This window comes from Pristis pectinata, chromosome 12 (genome assembly GCF_009764475.1).
Source record: "Pristis pectinata isolate sPriPec2 chromosome 12, sPriPec2.1.pri, whole genome shotgun sequence".
NCBI classification, from domain to species: Eukaryota; Metazoa; Chordata; class Chondrichthyes; order Rhinopristiformes; family Pristidae; genus Pristis; species Pristis pectinata.
In genome coordinates, this window is record NC_067416.1 from 17,257,244 (window position 1) to 17,273,075 (window position 15,832).

At 38.1% G+C, this 15,832-nt stretch overlaps 1 protein-coding gene across 4 annotated transcripts in view; it reads right to left on the minus strand.

Moving 5' to 3' along the window:
- The window catches only part of vti1a (vesicle transport through interaction with t-SNAREs 1A), a 265,382-nt gene that overhangs the window by 100,939 nt on the left and 148,611 nt on the right, over window positions 1–15,832 (minus strand). For 2 of the 4 annotated variants that reach the window (XM_052027223.1, XM_052027224.1), the window contains 2 exons: window positions 12,396–12,466; window positions 10,699–10,771 (listed from right to left, as the gene is read on the minus strand). In XM_052027223.1, coding sequence (XP_051883183.1) covers window positions 10,706–10,771; window positions 12,396–12,466 — 137 coding nt within the window. In that variant the 3' untranslated portion in view covers window positions 10,699–10,705. The remainder of the gene's footprint in view (window positions 1–10,698; window positions 10,772–12,395; window positions 12,467–15,832) is intronic. The other 2 variants (XM_052027221.1, XM_052027222.1) reach the window with 1 other exon arrangement.

A 15,832-nucleotide genomic window follows, 5' to 3' on the forward strand; every position in this document is an offset into this window, starting at 1 on the left:
TTTAGCATTGTAACATAACCAAGCAATCTCAACTTTCTGCAAGTATTTCAAAAGATTTTTCAGTACTGGCATTTCAAACTCAGTTTTTGTCTCCATGTTTAAAACAGTCTTGGTTTATTCATGTTCTAAAGGGACAGTTCCTTTCAGGAACAAGGGATCAAAATAAATATTATACACACAACATACTGAGTACCTCCTTATTTCAAATGTACCACTTCCATTAAAAAATTGTGCATTTTATATACAATGGTATACTTTGAAATGTGTGTTCTAAATCACTCAAGATAGTGCCAGATTAAATATGAAAGCATTCACAAGGCTCTGCTACATACTTAATTTAGAAAGTAGCTTACACCATATCTAACAGTGCATTATATTCCTGAGACACAGCACAGCCTTTAGGTTGCTTGAGCAATTAAATTCTAGTGGGGCAGCTAAGCAATGAAGGCATCACAATACTTTTCACAAGAGGTACAATAATGAAGTAATTTGGTACATTAAATCACACTGCAGCGAATATTCTACATTGAACAAAGTCTGAGAGGAAGCCCAATAGATAACGTTGCTACTGCCCAATCAGAAAACTTTCCTGAGGGAAACGACATCACCTCCCTGATAAGAACTGTTACCTGTTCCCAAGTTTAACTTATTTTGGAGAACTGTTTAAAAAAAAAAGTAAGATTCCATGATTCATTCAACTTTTGAATTGATCAGCTTCAGCATTACAAGAAGCACTGTTACCATGCACGCTGAAAATGACAAAACATAGTAGGTCTATGAGTCAGGAGACAGTGCATCTGTAACACTTTAGACAGAGGATGCTTTCTGGTCTCACATGTGTTTTAGCTGAATACTTTAAAGAAGAATGGGGAATTATACTCAGGGGTTCAGAAGTAATTTGGGCAGGCTGTACATTTTCTTAACACTGTCTTTTTAACGCCAGGCTCAGATCCAAATGAACTTCTCAAGATGCACTTTAAAGCTACGACATTGGCTCTAAAACCAAACATGGAAGACTGACCATCATTAAGTTCAGCATCACCAAAAGTCATATTTCCTTAAATGATATAAATAATGCACCTTATGAATCCCATTTTGGAAGAAATGGTTAAAACGGCTTGAAGCTAAAAATTGTTTAGGGAAGTTAATTCTATCACTAAGTATAATGATTAACACATGCTCCAATATTTGCAGCACAGCGTAGACCTCTTGATGCCCTGAAGGAATCAGAATTTTGCAACAGGGTTACAAATTAATTTCCCACTGTATTTTCTTTTCATTGATCTGCAGGATAAATATCTTTCATAGATGGTACACAAGACATCAATTTACAATGACAAATCTTTCCGATAGTTTAGGGGAAAAAGAAGCATCTCAGATTTAACAGGCAATTTTAAAAGGTTACAATGTTTTTCCCTTGCCCTTGTCTAACTAAATTACCACAAAATCCGTACAAACAAACTACTCATGGATGGTTCGTCTTTATTGAAAATTACTATAAATACTTTCAGAAGCAAATCTGAGACATGTCAAGCATAAATGTGGTAAAAATATGCCGGTATGGAGTATCATAAATCCTGATTTGATTCGGGCAACCTAAAAACAAATGTACCCTCGCAGACCACATTTTTCTAAATGCTATGTCTGATTAAGCTATGCCATTAAGTGACAGCTGAGTTCAAGCTGAACTTTAACATTAATATGATATTATTTAAATGACTTCACGTTATTTTTGCACAAAAAATGATGAATGATTTGTCGACACCCCGAATGACATAACGCAGGCAGACCATTTAATGAGTTTTGACAAAATGGAGACATATGCAGAATATTTGTTACTGAGACAGTCATTGTGGGCCTTTGACAGCATTTGTTTTTGATTGTCTGCAGGCATTGAAGCATCTATTTCAATTCCTACTTCCTTTTCCTCTGAATTTTGAATCTAACTAATGTCATTTTTAAAGGCATTTACATATTACACTTAATCAGATTTTTCTAAGTTACGGTTCACAAACAGAATTGTGAGGTTTCTATAAAACTGAAGCAATGACAATCAGTAGAGTGAACCTTTGTCAGCAGTGTTTGCAATTGGAATAGTGTTGTAAGATTACTTAAAGAAAATAGAAAGCTGACAGATTTAACCCCGTCAATGTTACTCTCATGTCAATGGACAACCTGTCTACAGTTTGAAGGCAAAATACACTTCATTTTCAATTTATTTTAATTTATTTGATTTTTGTTTTTTTTACTTCATGCTTTTGACCAGAGTTTTTCTACCATCACCAAAGAATGCAGTGGCCGACAACAATGGGTAACATAAAATAGCCTGAAAGTGGCATCTCTTATCAATAAAAGCACCAAATTTGTCTGAATATCCATGTCCAAGTGGATATCAAAGGTGCAATTTTGCTTAATCTAATGTCATATAGTGTGCACGAGCTTCTATATTAGAGTAAATAATATTAGTAAGTACATAAAGTGGATGCTGTAGTGGCGCATATTACATATATATGTGGATGAAAATTCCTCAACTGGAAATCATTAAAAAATTGCTGAGTGGATTATGAAAGTGGCCAGATTGCCTAAATTACCTTGAAACAATGGGCCAATTCTCTCAAAATGTTCAGAAAACACATGTTTGGCAACATATCCTTTTTAGTCTCCCCTCCCCCAAAACTGGGACATCCCACATAGCAGCTCAGACAAAACTAATGCAATTTACATGCTTTGGGAAGAGATTTACGAAAGGTTGAGTTTTGGTTTAGTTGGAAATGAAATCTAATCATGGGAGTTATGATGGAAGCATTTTAATCACTGTCCAGTTGGGTGACACTTTTGAGAGGAGTAAATCCAACAAGTCTAAGTCCTTAAGTAATTCATTTTGAATGTACATGTCAGTCCACTCCCTCTTCATGCAAAACTCTTAGCGATTATGGCAAGAACGTCGAGCATTTCTAGTTACTAAGTAAAGTGCAACATTCCTCATAAGTTATATGCAAGTTTAGAAATGCTGGCAATAGTATTTATATTTATTTATATAATCGCTTCATAACAATTGCAGCATCCTGTTTAATTAACTTTTAAAATTCAGGTTTGTATTTAACTTGAATCTCAGATTGGCTGAATAATTCCAATTTTAGTCAGATACAGAGGTTGATACAGTGAAGTGGAAGCGAGTGGGATATCTGCTCTGGCTTCATGATTTTTATTGCCCGTTCTTCTGAAAAAAAACAAATGCGCAACCAGTGCGAACATCACTGTTTATAAGCAGCTGTTTGATAGAGGATTTGGGGTGCAACAGGGAGGCTGCCACCTAAAGTCAGATTACAATCTTGCATAATTCTACATTGTTTTGTTAATTAATTTTTCAGGATGTGGACTTTGCTGACAAGGTCATCATTTATTGCCTTTCCTTAAATGTCCTTGAGAAGGACATGATGAGCTGACTCCTTGAATCACAGTAGTTCTTTGGGTGAAGGTACTCCCCACAGTGCTGTTGGGGAATCCCAGCAACGATGAAAGAATAGCCATTTATTTACAAATGAGGATGGTATGGAAGGCAACCTTCAGGTGGTGATGTTTTTATGCACCTGATATTCTTGTCTTTCTTAGTGGTAAAGGTCACAAGGTTATATAAGGCGTTATCAGGGTAAACTAGGTAAGCTACTGCAGTGCTTTTGTCGATGACACATACTGCAACTATGGTGCACTGGTGGTGGAGGGAATGAATGTTTAGGGTAGTCAATCAAGCAGGTTGCTTTGTCCTGGATGTGTCATGCTACTTTAATGTTACTGGAGCTGCACTCATCCAGGCAAGTGGAGAGTAATCCATCATGCTCCTGACTAATGCTTTATGGATGGCAGAAAGTGACCAGTGAAATGAGTTATGAAACAGCAGCAGCCAACACAGTACCCTTATGATTCTCCTAAATATTCATGGAGGTGCTTCTAAAATCTAATTAAGAATGGGAGATCACCTTTCCCACCCATGGGCAAAATAAGCCAATCAATTCATCCACCAGCAATGGGCAATGGTGGCTAAGCAGATCAATGCCAGTCCCTCATTAGAAAAGTCCTGCCTATAGCACAGAATGACATAACACCTCAACAAAACTATCAAGAAAAGATTCCATTCAACATTTCTATTGGCATTTATGTATCCCAGAACCATATGACTTCAGACCCAACATCATCAACTCTTCTCTCGTGCAGTGCTGGTCTGAGGAAGCAGATAAGCTCCTACGTGACTGCTTTGAGACAGTGGACTGGTCCATGTTCAAAGACTCAGCTGCCAGCCTTGATGAGTATGCCACCGCCATCACAGACTTTATTAGCAAATGTGTGGAGGACTGTGTACCAAAGAGGACAATACGGGTGTTCCCAAACAGGAAACCATGGATGAACTGGGAGATCCACTCCCTACTGAAGTTGAGGACTTCTGCACACAAATCTGGTGATCCTGATCTGTACAAGAAATCCAGATATGACCTTCAGAAAACTCAGGGATGCCAAGAGGCAATACCGACACAAAATAGAGTCCCAGACTAGCCGTCAGTTATGGCAGGGCTTACATGCCATAACAGGCTACAAGACAAAGACGGGCTGCATAGTTAACAACAGCGCATCCCTTCCTGATGAACTTAACGCGTGTTTTGAACAGAAGGGAAGTGGATTGTCACCATCCACCCTGACAGCCTCCAATGCAACTGAACCTGTAATCACCGTTGAGGACGTAAGATCAGTCTTCTGGAGAGAGGACACGAGGAAAGCATTTGGCCCATATGGTGTCCCTGGCCGTGTGCTCAGATCTTGTGCTGATCAGCTGGCAGAAGTATTTGTGGACATATTTAACCTCTCACTGCTTCAATCCTAGGTTCCCACCTGTTTTAAGAAGACCACTATCATCCCAGTACCGAAGAAAAGCAAGGTAACATGCCTCAATGACTACCAACCAGTGGCTCTGACATCCACCATCATGAAGTGCTTTGAGTGGTTGGTCATGGCTTGCATCAACTCCAGCCTCCCAGACAATCTTGACCCACTGCAATTCACCTATCGCCAAAACAGGTCCACAGCGGACGCCATCTCCCTGGCCCTACACTCAGCTCTGGAGCATCTGGACAGTAAAGACACCTACATTAGACTATTGTTTATTGACTACAGCTCTGCCTTCAATACAATAATCCCAAGCAAACTTGTCACCAAACTCTGAGACCTAGGACTCAACACCTCCCTCCATAAATGGATCCTTGACTTACTAGCCAACAGACCACAATCCAGTGAGGATAGGCAGCAATACCTCTGGCACGATTATTCTCAACACCAGTGCCCCACAAGGCTGCGTCCTCAGCCCTCTACTCTACTCCCTATACACTCATGACTGTGTGGCCAGATTCTGCTCTAACTCCATCTACAAGTTTGCAGAGGATACCACCGTTGTAGGCCGTATCTCAAACAGCGATGAATCGGAGTATAGGAAGGAGATAGAGAGCTTAGTGGAAGGATGTCATGACAACAACCTTTCCCTCAATGTCAACAAAACAAAAGAGCTGGTCATTGACTTCAGGAAAGGGGGCGGTGTACATACACCTGTCTACATCAATGGTGCTAAGGTCGAGAGGGTTGACAGCTTCCAGTTCCTGACAGCAAACATCACTAACAGCCTGTCCTGGTCAAATCATGTAGATGCCACGGCCAAGAAAGCTCACCAGTGCCTCTACTTCCTCAGGAGGCTAAAGAAATTTGGTTTGTCCCCTTTGACTCTCACCAACTTTTATTGATGCACCATAGAAAGCATCCTATCTAGATGTATCAGGGCTTGGTATGACAACTGCTCTGCCCAGGACCACAAGAAACTGCAGAGAGTTGTGGACACAGCCCAGTGCATCACGGCCACCAGCCTCCCTTCCTTGGACTCTGTCTTTACCTCTCACTGTCTTGGTGAAGCAGCCAGCATAATCAAAGACCCCATCCACCCGGGTCATTCTCTCTTCTCTCCTCTTCCATCGGGTAGAAGATACAGGAGCCTGAGAGCACGTACCACCAGACTTAAGGACAGCTTCTACCCAACTGTGATAAGACTGTTGAACGGTTCCCTTATACAATGATGGACTCTGACCTCACAATATACCTTGTTGTGACCTTGCACCTTATTGCACTGCACTTTCTCTGTAGCTGTGACACTTTGTACTGTTATTGTTTTTACCTGTACTACATCAATGCACTCTGTACTAACTCAATGTAACTGCACTGTGTAATGAATTGACCTGTACGATTGGTATGCAAGACAAGTTTTTCACTGTACCTCGGTACAAGTGACAATAATAAACCAATACCAATACTGGATCCTTTCAATCAAATCAGACTATCCTTCAGTTTGCACTAATGCTTTTTCTTAGTGCCTTCCCAGCTTGTATATTATCATCAAGCACTAAGAAAGGACAGACAACACTGGCAACAGATACCAAATGGAAAGGCCAAATGCAAAGGGGTTTGGCAACTCTGGTTGGAGGTATTCCAGGGACTTCCATTGAGTGAGTTGCAAACACTTTCTCCTCCCAGTCAGCTTCCCCAACCCATTTCCAAAATTTCCATAATAAATAAAAAAACATACCTTTATTAAACAATCCATTTGATTTTTTATAACCACTATATCCAGGGGATTACTCTTTGGAGTCTCAGACAATTCTGGAGGGTTAACAGTCCTAGTGGAATTGCAAAGGCACAGCCTGAGAGCAGGTGCAGTTATTCAACAAGAATAAAACATCTTACAGGATAACAATACTTTTGGCCCTTTGCCAATCTCTCAACCAGAGCCTACTCTGTCAACACTAAGCCAGCTGGGCCAGGCTAATCTTAGCCTCAAGCTCCTCATGGTTTCCAACCATGAACATCTCAAAGACTCTCAAATGCACCACAGCAGCCTTCCAGCTTCTATGCTGGAACCATTAGGGGAACATCTTCTGGAAAGCACAGTAGATTATAAAGCATACAAGAGAGGTCCCATGGGCTAACACAGGGTAATAACTGGTGCATACACATATGTGTAAAATGGTAAAGTGATGAAGCTCATTAAAATCATTGTGTGCAGACAAAGTTCCTGTAATGGATGTTGTTGCTGCCACGTTCGTCAGGGCTATTAATGCGGCTAAATTGGGGATTTGCACCTTTGTCAAAAAGGAACAAAAAATGTGGGCTATTATTTAACATCATAGCAGGGCAGAAGAGTCTATTTAGATGAAACACTCTTGAAATGCTACTGCCAAGGACTTCTGGCTCCAGACAAGGGTTGCAGCCATTCTGTGTTCAAACCTTCAACCTGCCAAGAATACTATCCAATTGTGATTTGAAGGGATGTCCCAATTGCATTCTACAGCATACCATCATATTAGCCATTTTCTGTTGTCTGTTCTACCGAAAGTGACCAGACTTCTCCAGCCAATGAAATTGTTGATTTGGAAATTAATAAAGGTTATCTCTGAGAAGAGTCTGGCTGTCAAGTGTAAGCTTCTGTTAAACTTCAGAGACAAGATCTTCTTTCCAAGCAGCAACACTCTCACTTGCTGTGTAGGAGTAGAGTGGGGTGGGGTGGGGTAGGGAAGAATGGGGTGAGATAAAAGCTCAAATGTAATGTTGGAGAAACTGGAGAATCCATTGTCATTATGCTGTGAAATGGACAATTGAATTCTGGAGTAAGGACATCGCAGTTAAGTGCAAAAGTTCAGAAAATGTTTCAAGGATCTCCTGCTCCTTCACAGGTATGCTGTTTTAGACTACCTGTTCTCCAATCTCCAGAAATCAATTAAACTTCAGTATTTATGAAATATTCTCATTGCAAACTATCCTGAAATTGTTGCATTTTGTTGTACGAGGTAAGAGTGAATTTTTAACCATGTTTTAATATATAATTGTTGCTCAGGAAATTATCTAGTTCTAAAAAAAAATTAACAAAATCAATATTTTAGCTTTTAACCTCTACATTTACATTCTTATCAGTATGTAGTAGGTTGTAAAATCTTAAAATATTAGATAAAAATTGTGCTTTATCCTTCCTTGATATCACTGATGACATCACTGCTATTGTTTACCAGGTATGTGAAGTGACGTAAAGTATCTGTTAATGGAAAGAGGATTTGTTGACATTGAACTTATTAGATCTTTGATGGAAGTTTTCTTGGAGGTCAACAGCAAGGGCGGCAGCTTTGCTGAAGAGCTCAAAATCCAGGCTGATAGCTTAATGAGAACTGGCAGGAAAGTGGACATAGAACGTATGCTATAAAACCAGAAAATGCTGGAAATACTCAGCAGGTCAAGCAGACAACACCTGTAGACAAAGTAGGAGATTTTACACTTCAGGTCCATGATGTTTGACCAGAATTAGGATAGGTCAGAAATGAAAAAAAAATTAAGCTGCAGGTAATGGAGGGAGAGCAGAGAGAACAATAGGGAAGATTAGTGAAAGGGAGAGACAGAATGAAGCATGTGGGGCTGTTTCTAGAAGAAAGAGGGTGGTAAAGGTCTAAAATGAGAAATGAAATCTGAATTTACCAGAAAAGAGAGAAAAAACATTTGAACTTTGGAAATGTGAGACACAAGGTTGGAAGGACCAATTATCTGAAAAGTGGGATTCAAAACCGAGTTGAGAAGGTTCCAAAATGCTTCACTGTAAGATGAAATGTTGTTCCTTGAGGTTGCATCGAGCATTGTTGGAACAATGTGGGAGGCCAAAGACAGACAGATCAGAGTGAGAGTGGGATGGAGAATTAAAGTTACCCCCGCACACTGAATAAAGTGTTTCTCTCTTCACAGATACACTCTGACTTGTGCATTTACTGTTTTTATTTGAAATCCATGATCTGTAGTATTTGCCTCCACACATATGATATTCTATTGATGATCACACCACAGATCATCATATATATTAAAGAATACATGTCACTGCAAATCAGGGGGCAGTGAAACTGTCTAATGGAGCCTCCATGAGCAATCGATGACACCTCAGATTTGGGGTAGCCCACAGTCGGTTGAATCCTGAATCCTCTCCTGAACCTTGCAGATGTTCATAGTGAGAATTGCTGAAGTGCTTGCTCCAACACTCAAGGCGATAGTCACTTGCTTAATGCAAGCATAAACTGTAGACTAATTTATGTTACAGAATCCACTGGCAACTTGAAAGGAGCTCACAGTAAAAATGTTAAGTGCAGTAGACACCTTGATTGCAAAAGGAGTGGCATTTAATTGCAGGTTCAATGCTGTGATAGGTTCCCTAGATAACTCCAGATTAAATATGCACTTTTCCTCAGATATACAGGTACATTGTTTTACACCTGAAGTTTCTGTTGGGAGAGTGAGGAATCTTGCAAGTGTCCTGTTTGCTTCTTCCTTCTCATATTGATCTTCTCCTCCTCGTGTGATCCAGCGATTTGTCACAAGGACTCTCCAGAGCAATATGCTTTAAGGATGAGTCTAACCAGAGTGATTTAACTGAAGGATTCCACCAGCTTTGCCAGAGAAATTTGACTGAAGGATCTGAGTCTATCCAGTAAAAATATGACTGAAGCACTCCATGAGTCTATTCTGAGAAATCTGATTGGAGCATTTCATGAGTCTAGCTAGAATGATTTACCTGAAGGAGTCCACAAGTCCACCAGAGGGTCTACAGACATCTAGCCAAACTATTTTGTCAGAAGCTCCTCAAGAAGAAATGTATGCTGTCAGAAACTACTAAAGAGTCTAGAATATTGTGCACCCATCATATTCTGAAATTATCCATTTAGCGAAAAAAAAGCACATGCAGATACAAAAACCTTCCCAAATACCTGCAGCAAAGAAGAATGAATAACATTGAAAATGGCCTTTTCCCAAATTGTCCCACCCATGGTTTGTATGTGGGTTTAAGGACTAACAGAAGCAGTATGGATGGAGACAAAAATTGCTTTATTTGACCTGGCATGCATGCAATAATAAGGTCTCCTGTTTCAGACGCAAGTCAAAGTCACTTTCTGTTAAAGGAACCCAGTCTAAAAACTGACATTTATCTCCATCACTGTTGCTTCTACCTCCCATTCCTCAATCATGACTACTTTCATTTTCATAAGCAATATGCTCCTAATCAATACTTTATTATATTATGAGCTAATTACTTATGTTGGGTGGCCTTACTGTGCCAAATTTTGAAAGAGATTGTGGACTATTATTGCAAAAGAGGTGGAATTGAGAGAGAAAAGAGAAACTAAACTGCTGCACACTTAAATCTTGATTTTTGACTGCTTTCAGTTACAAATTTCTCTCCTGTAACTTGGGACTGGCCAATCTACCCTGAATCAATTTAACCCCCCACCCAAAAAATGAACAATTAAAAATATCACAAATCACACATGTATCAGTGCTTTACACTGAAAGAACAATTTGTATCACTACTACTATAGCCACAAGCTGCAGTATACACCAGCAATGCTTTTAGTTTAGTTAGCATGAAACAATGCCACCCAATGTGCAGTCAGACAACTTATATTTTGTTCTACATGAGATGAGGCTGTCCATACTTTGAACTGCATATATTTCTGAAAAAAAAACACAAATGGTAAAGCAAGTGCCAAGAAGGAAACTCAGTTCAGTTATGTAACACTTCTGCAATGTGAGTATTTCATTAAAGGGAGGGGGAAGGTTATTTATAGAAAAAGCACAATAGATTCCTACCTTGACCTTACCTTCGCAACATTCCTGTCAAGATCCTCGAGCTCTTACCAAGGTTTGTATCAGTTTCACGCAGCTGAAAGGGAAAATGGGAAAGCAAAGGTTTACTTGGTAGAACAAGACTAAATAGTTATTTCAGACACCAAAGTTCAACTTTCAAACTGAAAACAGGTCTCCACTGCCAATGATAGGAGTTCCTTTTTGCACTTTTAGAAGAAAGACACTCATATTCTACCAAGAAATAAGTATGGCTAGACTAGTACATCAAATAAAAAATCTTTCTAGTTCCAAGAAGCAGTGCACTCTCACTATATAACCCATTTTTTTTCTTCACAAGATGACAAATCTAATGTATATTTTCAGCATTAGCAGTTTAAAAAATATTGTGACAGAAGCCAGCTTTGATCATTTATATTCTTCATACAAAAGAACATTAGCTTTAATAAAAATAATTTGGCAAACACAGGAATAGGTTGAAACAGTCAAGGTTATGACCTGGAATTCATAAAATGTTTATGCATTGTAAAAACATTTTATAAGGAAAATGATATTTCTCTATTCTACCTTTCTTTCCTAGGTAAAAAGACAGAATTCCTTTAAGGTACACTCACGCACAAAAGTGCACACACCAATCTTTTGGGGAGTCTAAAGCTAGCATGTTGTTTTTGTACTGATCCCTTTTGCTACCTTTGTAGAAATATGCAGTCATAAAAAAAACCTCTGAACTGTGCTCTTGAAGTTAGAATTCTGGAATGAACAAAGAGGAATGAATTTGCATTTCTTTTCCCACACTGGTGTGGAATGCATACAATCTGTGAGTTGGAAAAACTGACTGCACAGATTGCTTGATTATAAATTTATAATACAATGGCTGACAAAAATCAAATATCAAGTACATTTTCAGAGGTCTACAGCCAACCTGAACAAGTTAATGTTGCATTACATCAATTAGCTGTTTTCTTTTTCAAAACTCCGGCCCAACCAGGATATGTAAGGGGGAAGATTAAGATATAATGAAAAAAAATGCAAATAAGAAAATTAAAAATAATTCACATAAAAATTATCCTGTGTTGTATGAACCAATTTTCAGCAGTTACATACATTAAATATAAGGTATATGGATATGAGAATTATATAAGACATAAATGGTAAGATACACAAACACAACAAATGATGACTGAAATTTGAAAATCTTGAATAAGGATTACATCCCTTGCTCATTTCACTACTCAGAAAAAGGACAAGGCATGGTTGTGCATTGGAATTTTTTTTAATATGTTCAGAAAACTGAGCCACTTTTGTTTGGGCGCTATTTGTAGATCAATGCAATATTTTTTCAATAAACTCCAGATGGCAAAAGCTAACCGACATTTATTAATCCAAAGTTGTATGAAGAAAACAAACTCGAAATTAGATACAGTTCATGCAAGAGCATGAGTGTTAGCAACATTAATTTTGGTGATTTTCATCTTAACAGACAGAAATCTTTAAAAAAAACTGTCTATAAAATCAGTCTAAATTAGGAATAAAGGTGGACTTTTTCAATTTAGCTGCATTTACCAGTATAAAATTTTATAGTTTTATTGTTTTTAAAAAATCAGAGTTCTTTAAAGCCCTTGATCTGAAGATGATTATTTAGCTCCATTTTTTTTTACAGAGATCAACTGAAACCCACTTCAGTTACACAATTTCAAACTCACCCTTTCCCGAGCTCGTTGAATCTTTTCTTTGTCATGATGCAGGTTCTCCAGGATCTCCTGTCCAATTTGTTCTGCAACCCAAAGATAACAATCACTATAAGTTACACTGCTTTTTAAAAAGTTGATAAAAATGAATTATCAAAATCTATTCAGTGTGCAAAGCAGTGAGATAGAACCTAAGCTGAATCAACTACCTTCAAAACTTCACAGAAACTAAATAATTTTAATGGCCAACCTCCACTGCAACCTGCCGAGAAACCAATTTCTGCAAAAACAATAGGAAAGTGGAGAAACATTGCAAAAAGCAAATTGTCCTTTGTATAATTTTGTAGTAAATGGATAGGTCATTTTTAAAGAACTGAAAGATTAGGGGAAACATACCATAATATTTTTTTTGAAACCAAATACAAACAACATAAAAGGTGCTTATGGTAAGACTGGTAGAAAGACGCTCTGCTTCCAACTTCCAATTTCATAATTATTGCTGAATTGTGGAAACACTTACTTATTTCACATTCTATCTAAATATATTTATGTGAAGGTCTGGCATTTTCTTTAAAATTTCTGACTTAAATTCTTTGAAGATATTTACAAATGGGAGTTTTCAGAGAAATCTCTGATCAGAGTTAATAATTTGTTTTTCTCTAAGTAGGAAGCATCTACAATGAAACATTTAATGATTTTACCAATTTGTAAAACATCAAAATTTAATCAAAACTTAACAATTAAGAAATATTAAATAAAATTGACAAGAATATATCTTGTATAGAGTTTGTGAAAGTGTTAAATGCTGGAGCTAACAATGACAGATGTAGCTGGATAAATTTTTTTCAGATATTTGACTATAAATTGATGTTCCCATTAAGGTATTTCTTCGGTACTGGTTTGTCTCATGGGATTTTCAATAGCATAACGCCTCCCCAAAGGTTCAATGCATTTTAAGAATTTTATGATAAAAAGAATACACTGAGAAAAATGTTTTAAGATGATCTCGTACACCCTCCCATAGAAAAAAAAGGGAAACAGATGCCATTAAATACTGCTGATTCAAAGCAGGTTGGTTAATTAGATTTTTCTCTGTTTCGTTTGGCTGCCAAGTTGACATCTTCACCTTGGTTCTAATGATTCAATCTATTTCTACCAGCAAATGTGACAATGCCACAGACAGTAATTGAGGGTAAAACATTGTCACTTTGATGAATTGTGTTTTTTCCTCATAGTCAATGACTAGTGAAGTCAATAAACAAGGAAAAGAAGCATGTCCGCTGGAATATCACAAAATGAATTGTTGTCTTGACACATAGGGATCAAAACATCATACATTAATTTCATCCTGGTGTGGGGCACAATGGCATCTGCTTCACTCTGACTGTCTGCACAGATAAATAATTGGGGCTATCATCAATTTTGCAAGAGTTTTTTTTATTCAGTATGCAGCACAACTGACGAACTTTGGCCCTTTTCACAAGGAGAACAGCCACAAGCAGAAAGTGCAGCCATGACATAGATGACACTAGAGCAATACCTCCTAAATAACTATATTCAAGGTAACTACAAGCTTGAAGATAAACACATGAAAGGGTAATTTTTAAGGGAGAAAAAAAGAACTTTTTATCATCTTTAAATAGTTCTATGAAGGCCGGTAGGGCTCGCCATCCTTGTGACTGGTCTGAAATAATTCATCCTCTGAATATGAATTAGCACTGGGTAATCACAGCATATTTATTACGCATTTCTGTGGTCCTTTCCTCCTGTGAATGCTGTATTATTCATTGCTTCTGCCCTGACCCTGATGCGCTCCTGTTCTGACAAATCATACTTGATTAAGACAAATCTTTATTAGTTAGGTAGTCAACTTCCCCATTTATCATTTGCAAATCTCATTCCCCTTTTCCAAGTATGCTAAAACTGACTACTGCAATTTGGTAGAAGCTGTATAAAATGCTTATTATGGGAAATGAGTGCAAATGCAGATGCAAAAGTCAGCAATGGATGAAAAGGGAGTAGGCTATATATCAGCAATTCAAAATAAACATATCAGGAAAACAAACTTAACTCATGCTATAACAAGAGGTGAATTTTGTTTTTGTTTATTTTACAACACAATATGCAAAGTTAGAATCTATAAGCGATTTAACCAGAAGACAGAGCAGTCATCAATAGACTGTGCAACAATATTGAATACTTATTTCTTTTCCTTTACTATTAACAATATTGATCTTGTGAACCTGGTAAGCACAGAACTGGTCAACAATATATGAAATATTGTTAAATCATACAGGAGTTAAAAGATATTAAATTTAGTACTTAAAACGCCACTTCATGGTTCTGATGTCATATACCGGTCCTTAATTCATAAATCACAGGTTTATATTTCAGTTCAGACATTATTTGAAGTTGCTTACATTAACAGTTTTTGTTAGCGCACTCAATGAACTGCTTTACAATGATAGGACGGCACACTGGCGCAGCAGAGAATGCTGTTGCCACACAGCTCCAGCGACTAGGCTTTGATCTGGCGCTGTCTGTGTGGATTTTGCACATATTTCCTGTGACCCCGCGAGTTCCGCCCAGTTGATCTGGTTTCCTCCCACATCCCAAAGATGTGTTAGTAGGTTAATTGCCTATTGTAAACTGTCCCTGCTGGCAGGAGAATCAGGGTCGAGTTGACGGGAATGTGAGACAGAACAGGCTTTCGGAAAATAAATAGGAGAACAGGATCGATGGTAATGCTCTCAGAGGCGGCACAGACTGGATGGGCTGAGTGGCCTCCTCTTCTGTCATAGGAATATATGAGAATGATGACAGTGAAGCCTATTTAAACAAAGTAACGAGTTGGGGGACAAGGGTGGGTAAAGAAGAAAAAGACAATAAGAAAATGTAATCCATGAGACATAAACTAGTTTAAATACTATTCCTGTGGTCAAATGTGGAATGACACCAACGGTGTGTGCAAAATCATCTGGACCCCAGATCATCATGTGCCCCTACATGTGATAAAGTATACAGGAGGGATAGCTGGAGATGGGCTAGGGAGTAACTACTTAATAAAGTTTCTTTGCCAGATTTCTAATGTTAGTTAAATTCTCTCTCAAATTGGTTCATGTGCAGTTGAAGATGAGTATGTTTTATAATCTTAACATTTTGTAGGCATACACTGAAACTATTTACGTAATGTTCTTCCCTTTCACTAAGCAATTTAATGATTTTCGTAGCCTTTACTTAAGGCTAAGATTTAGTTTTGCCTGAGGATTGCAGAGTGCTGTTTGAAGTTTGTTAAGCCATAGGTTTATACTGGATGTTGAACTGAGTGGTTATTGGTCAGGTTGGATTGCATAGGTCTGTAAATTAGAACATGGTGAAATTGAATAATGTCGGAATGATACTCTCCAGTTTTGTACTTGATTACCTCCAATGTCAGAGAAATTATATATTTT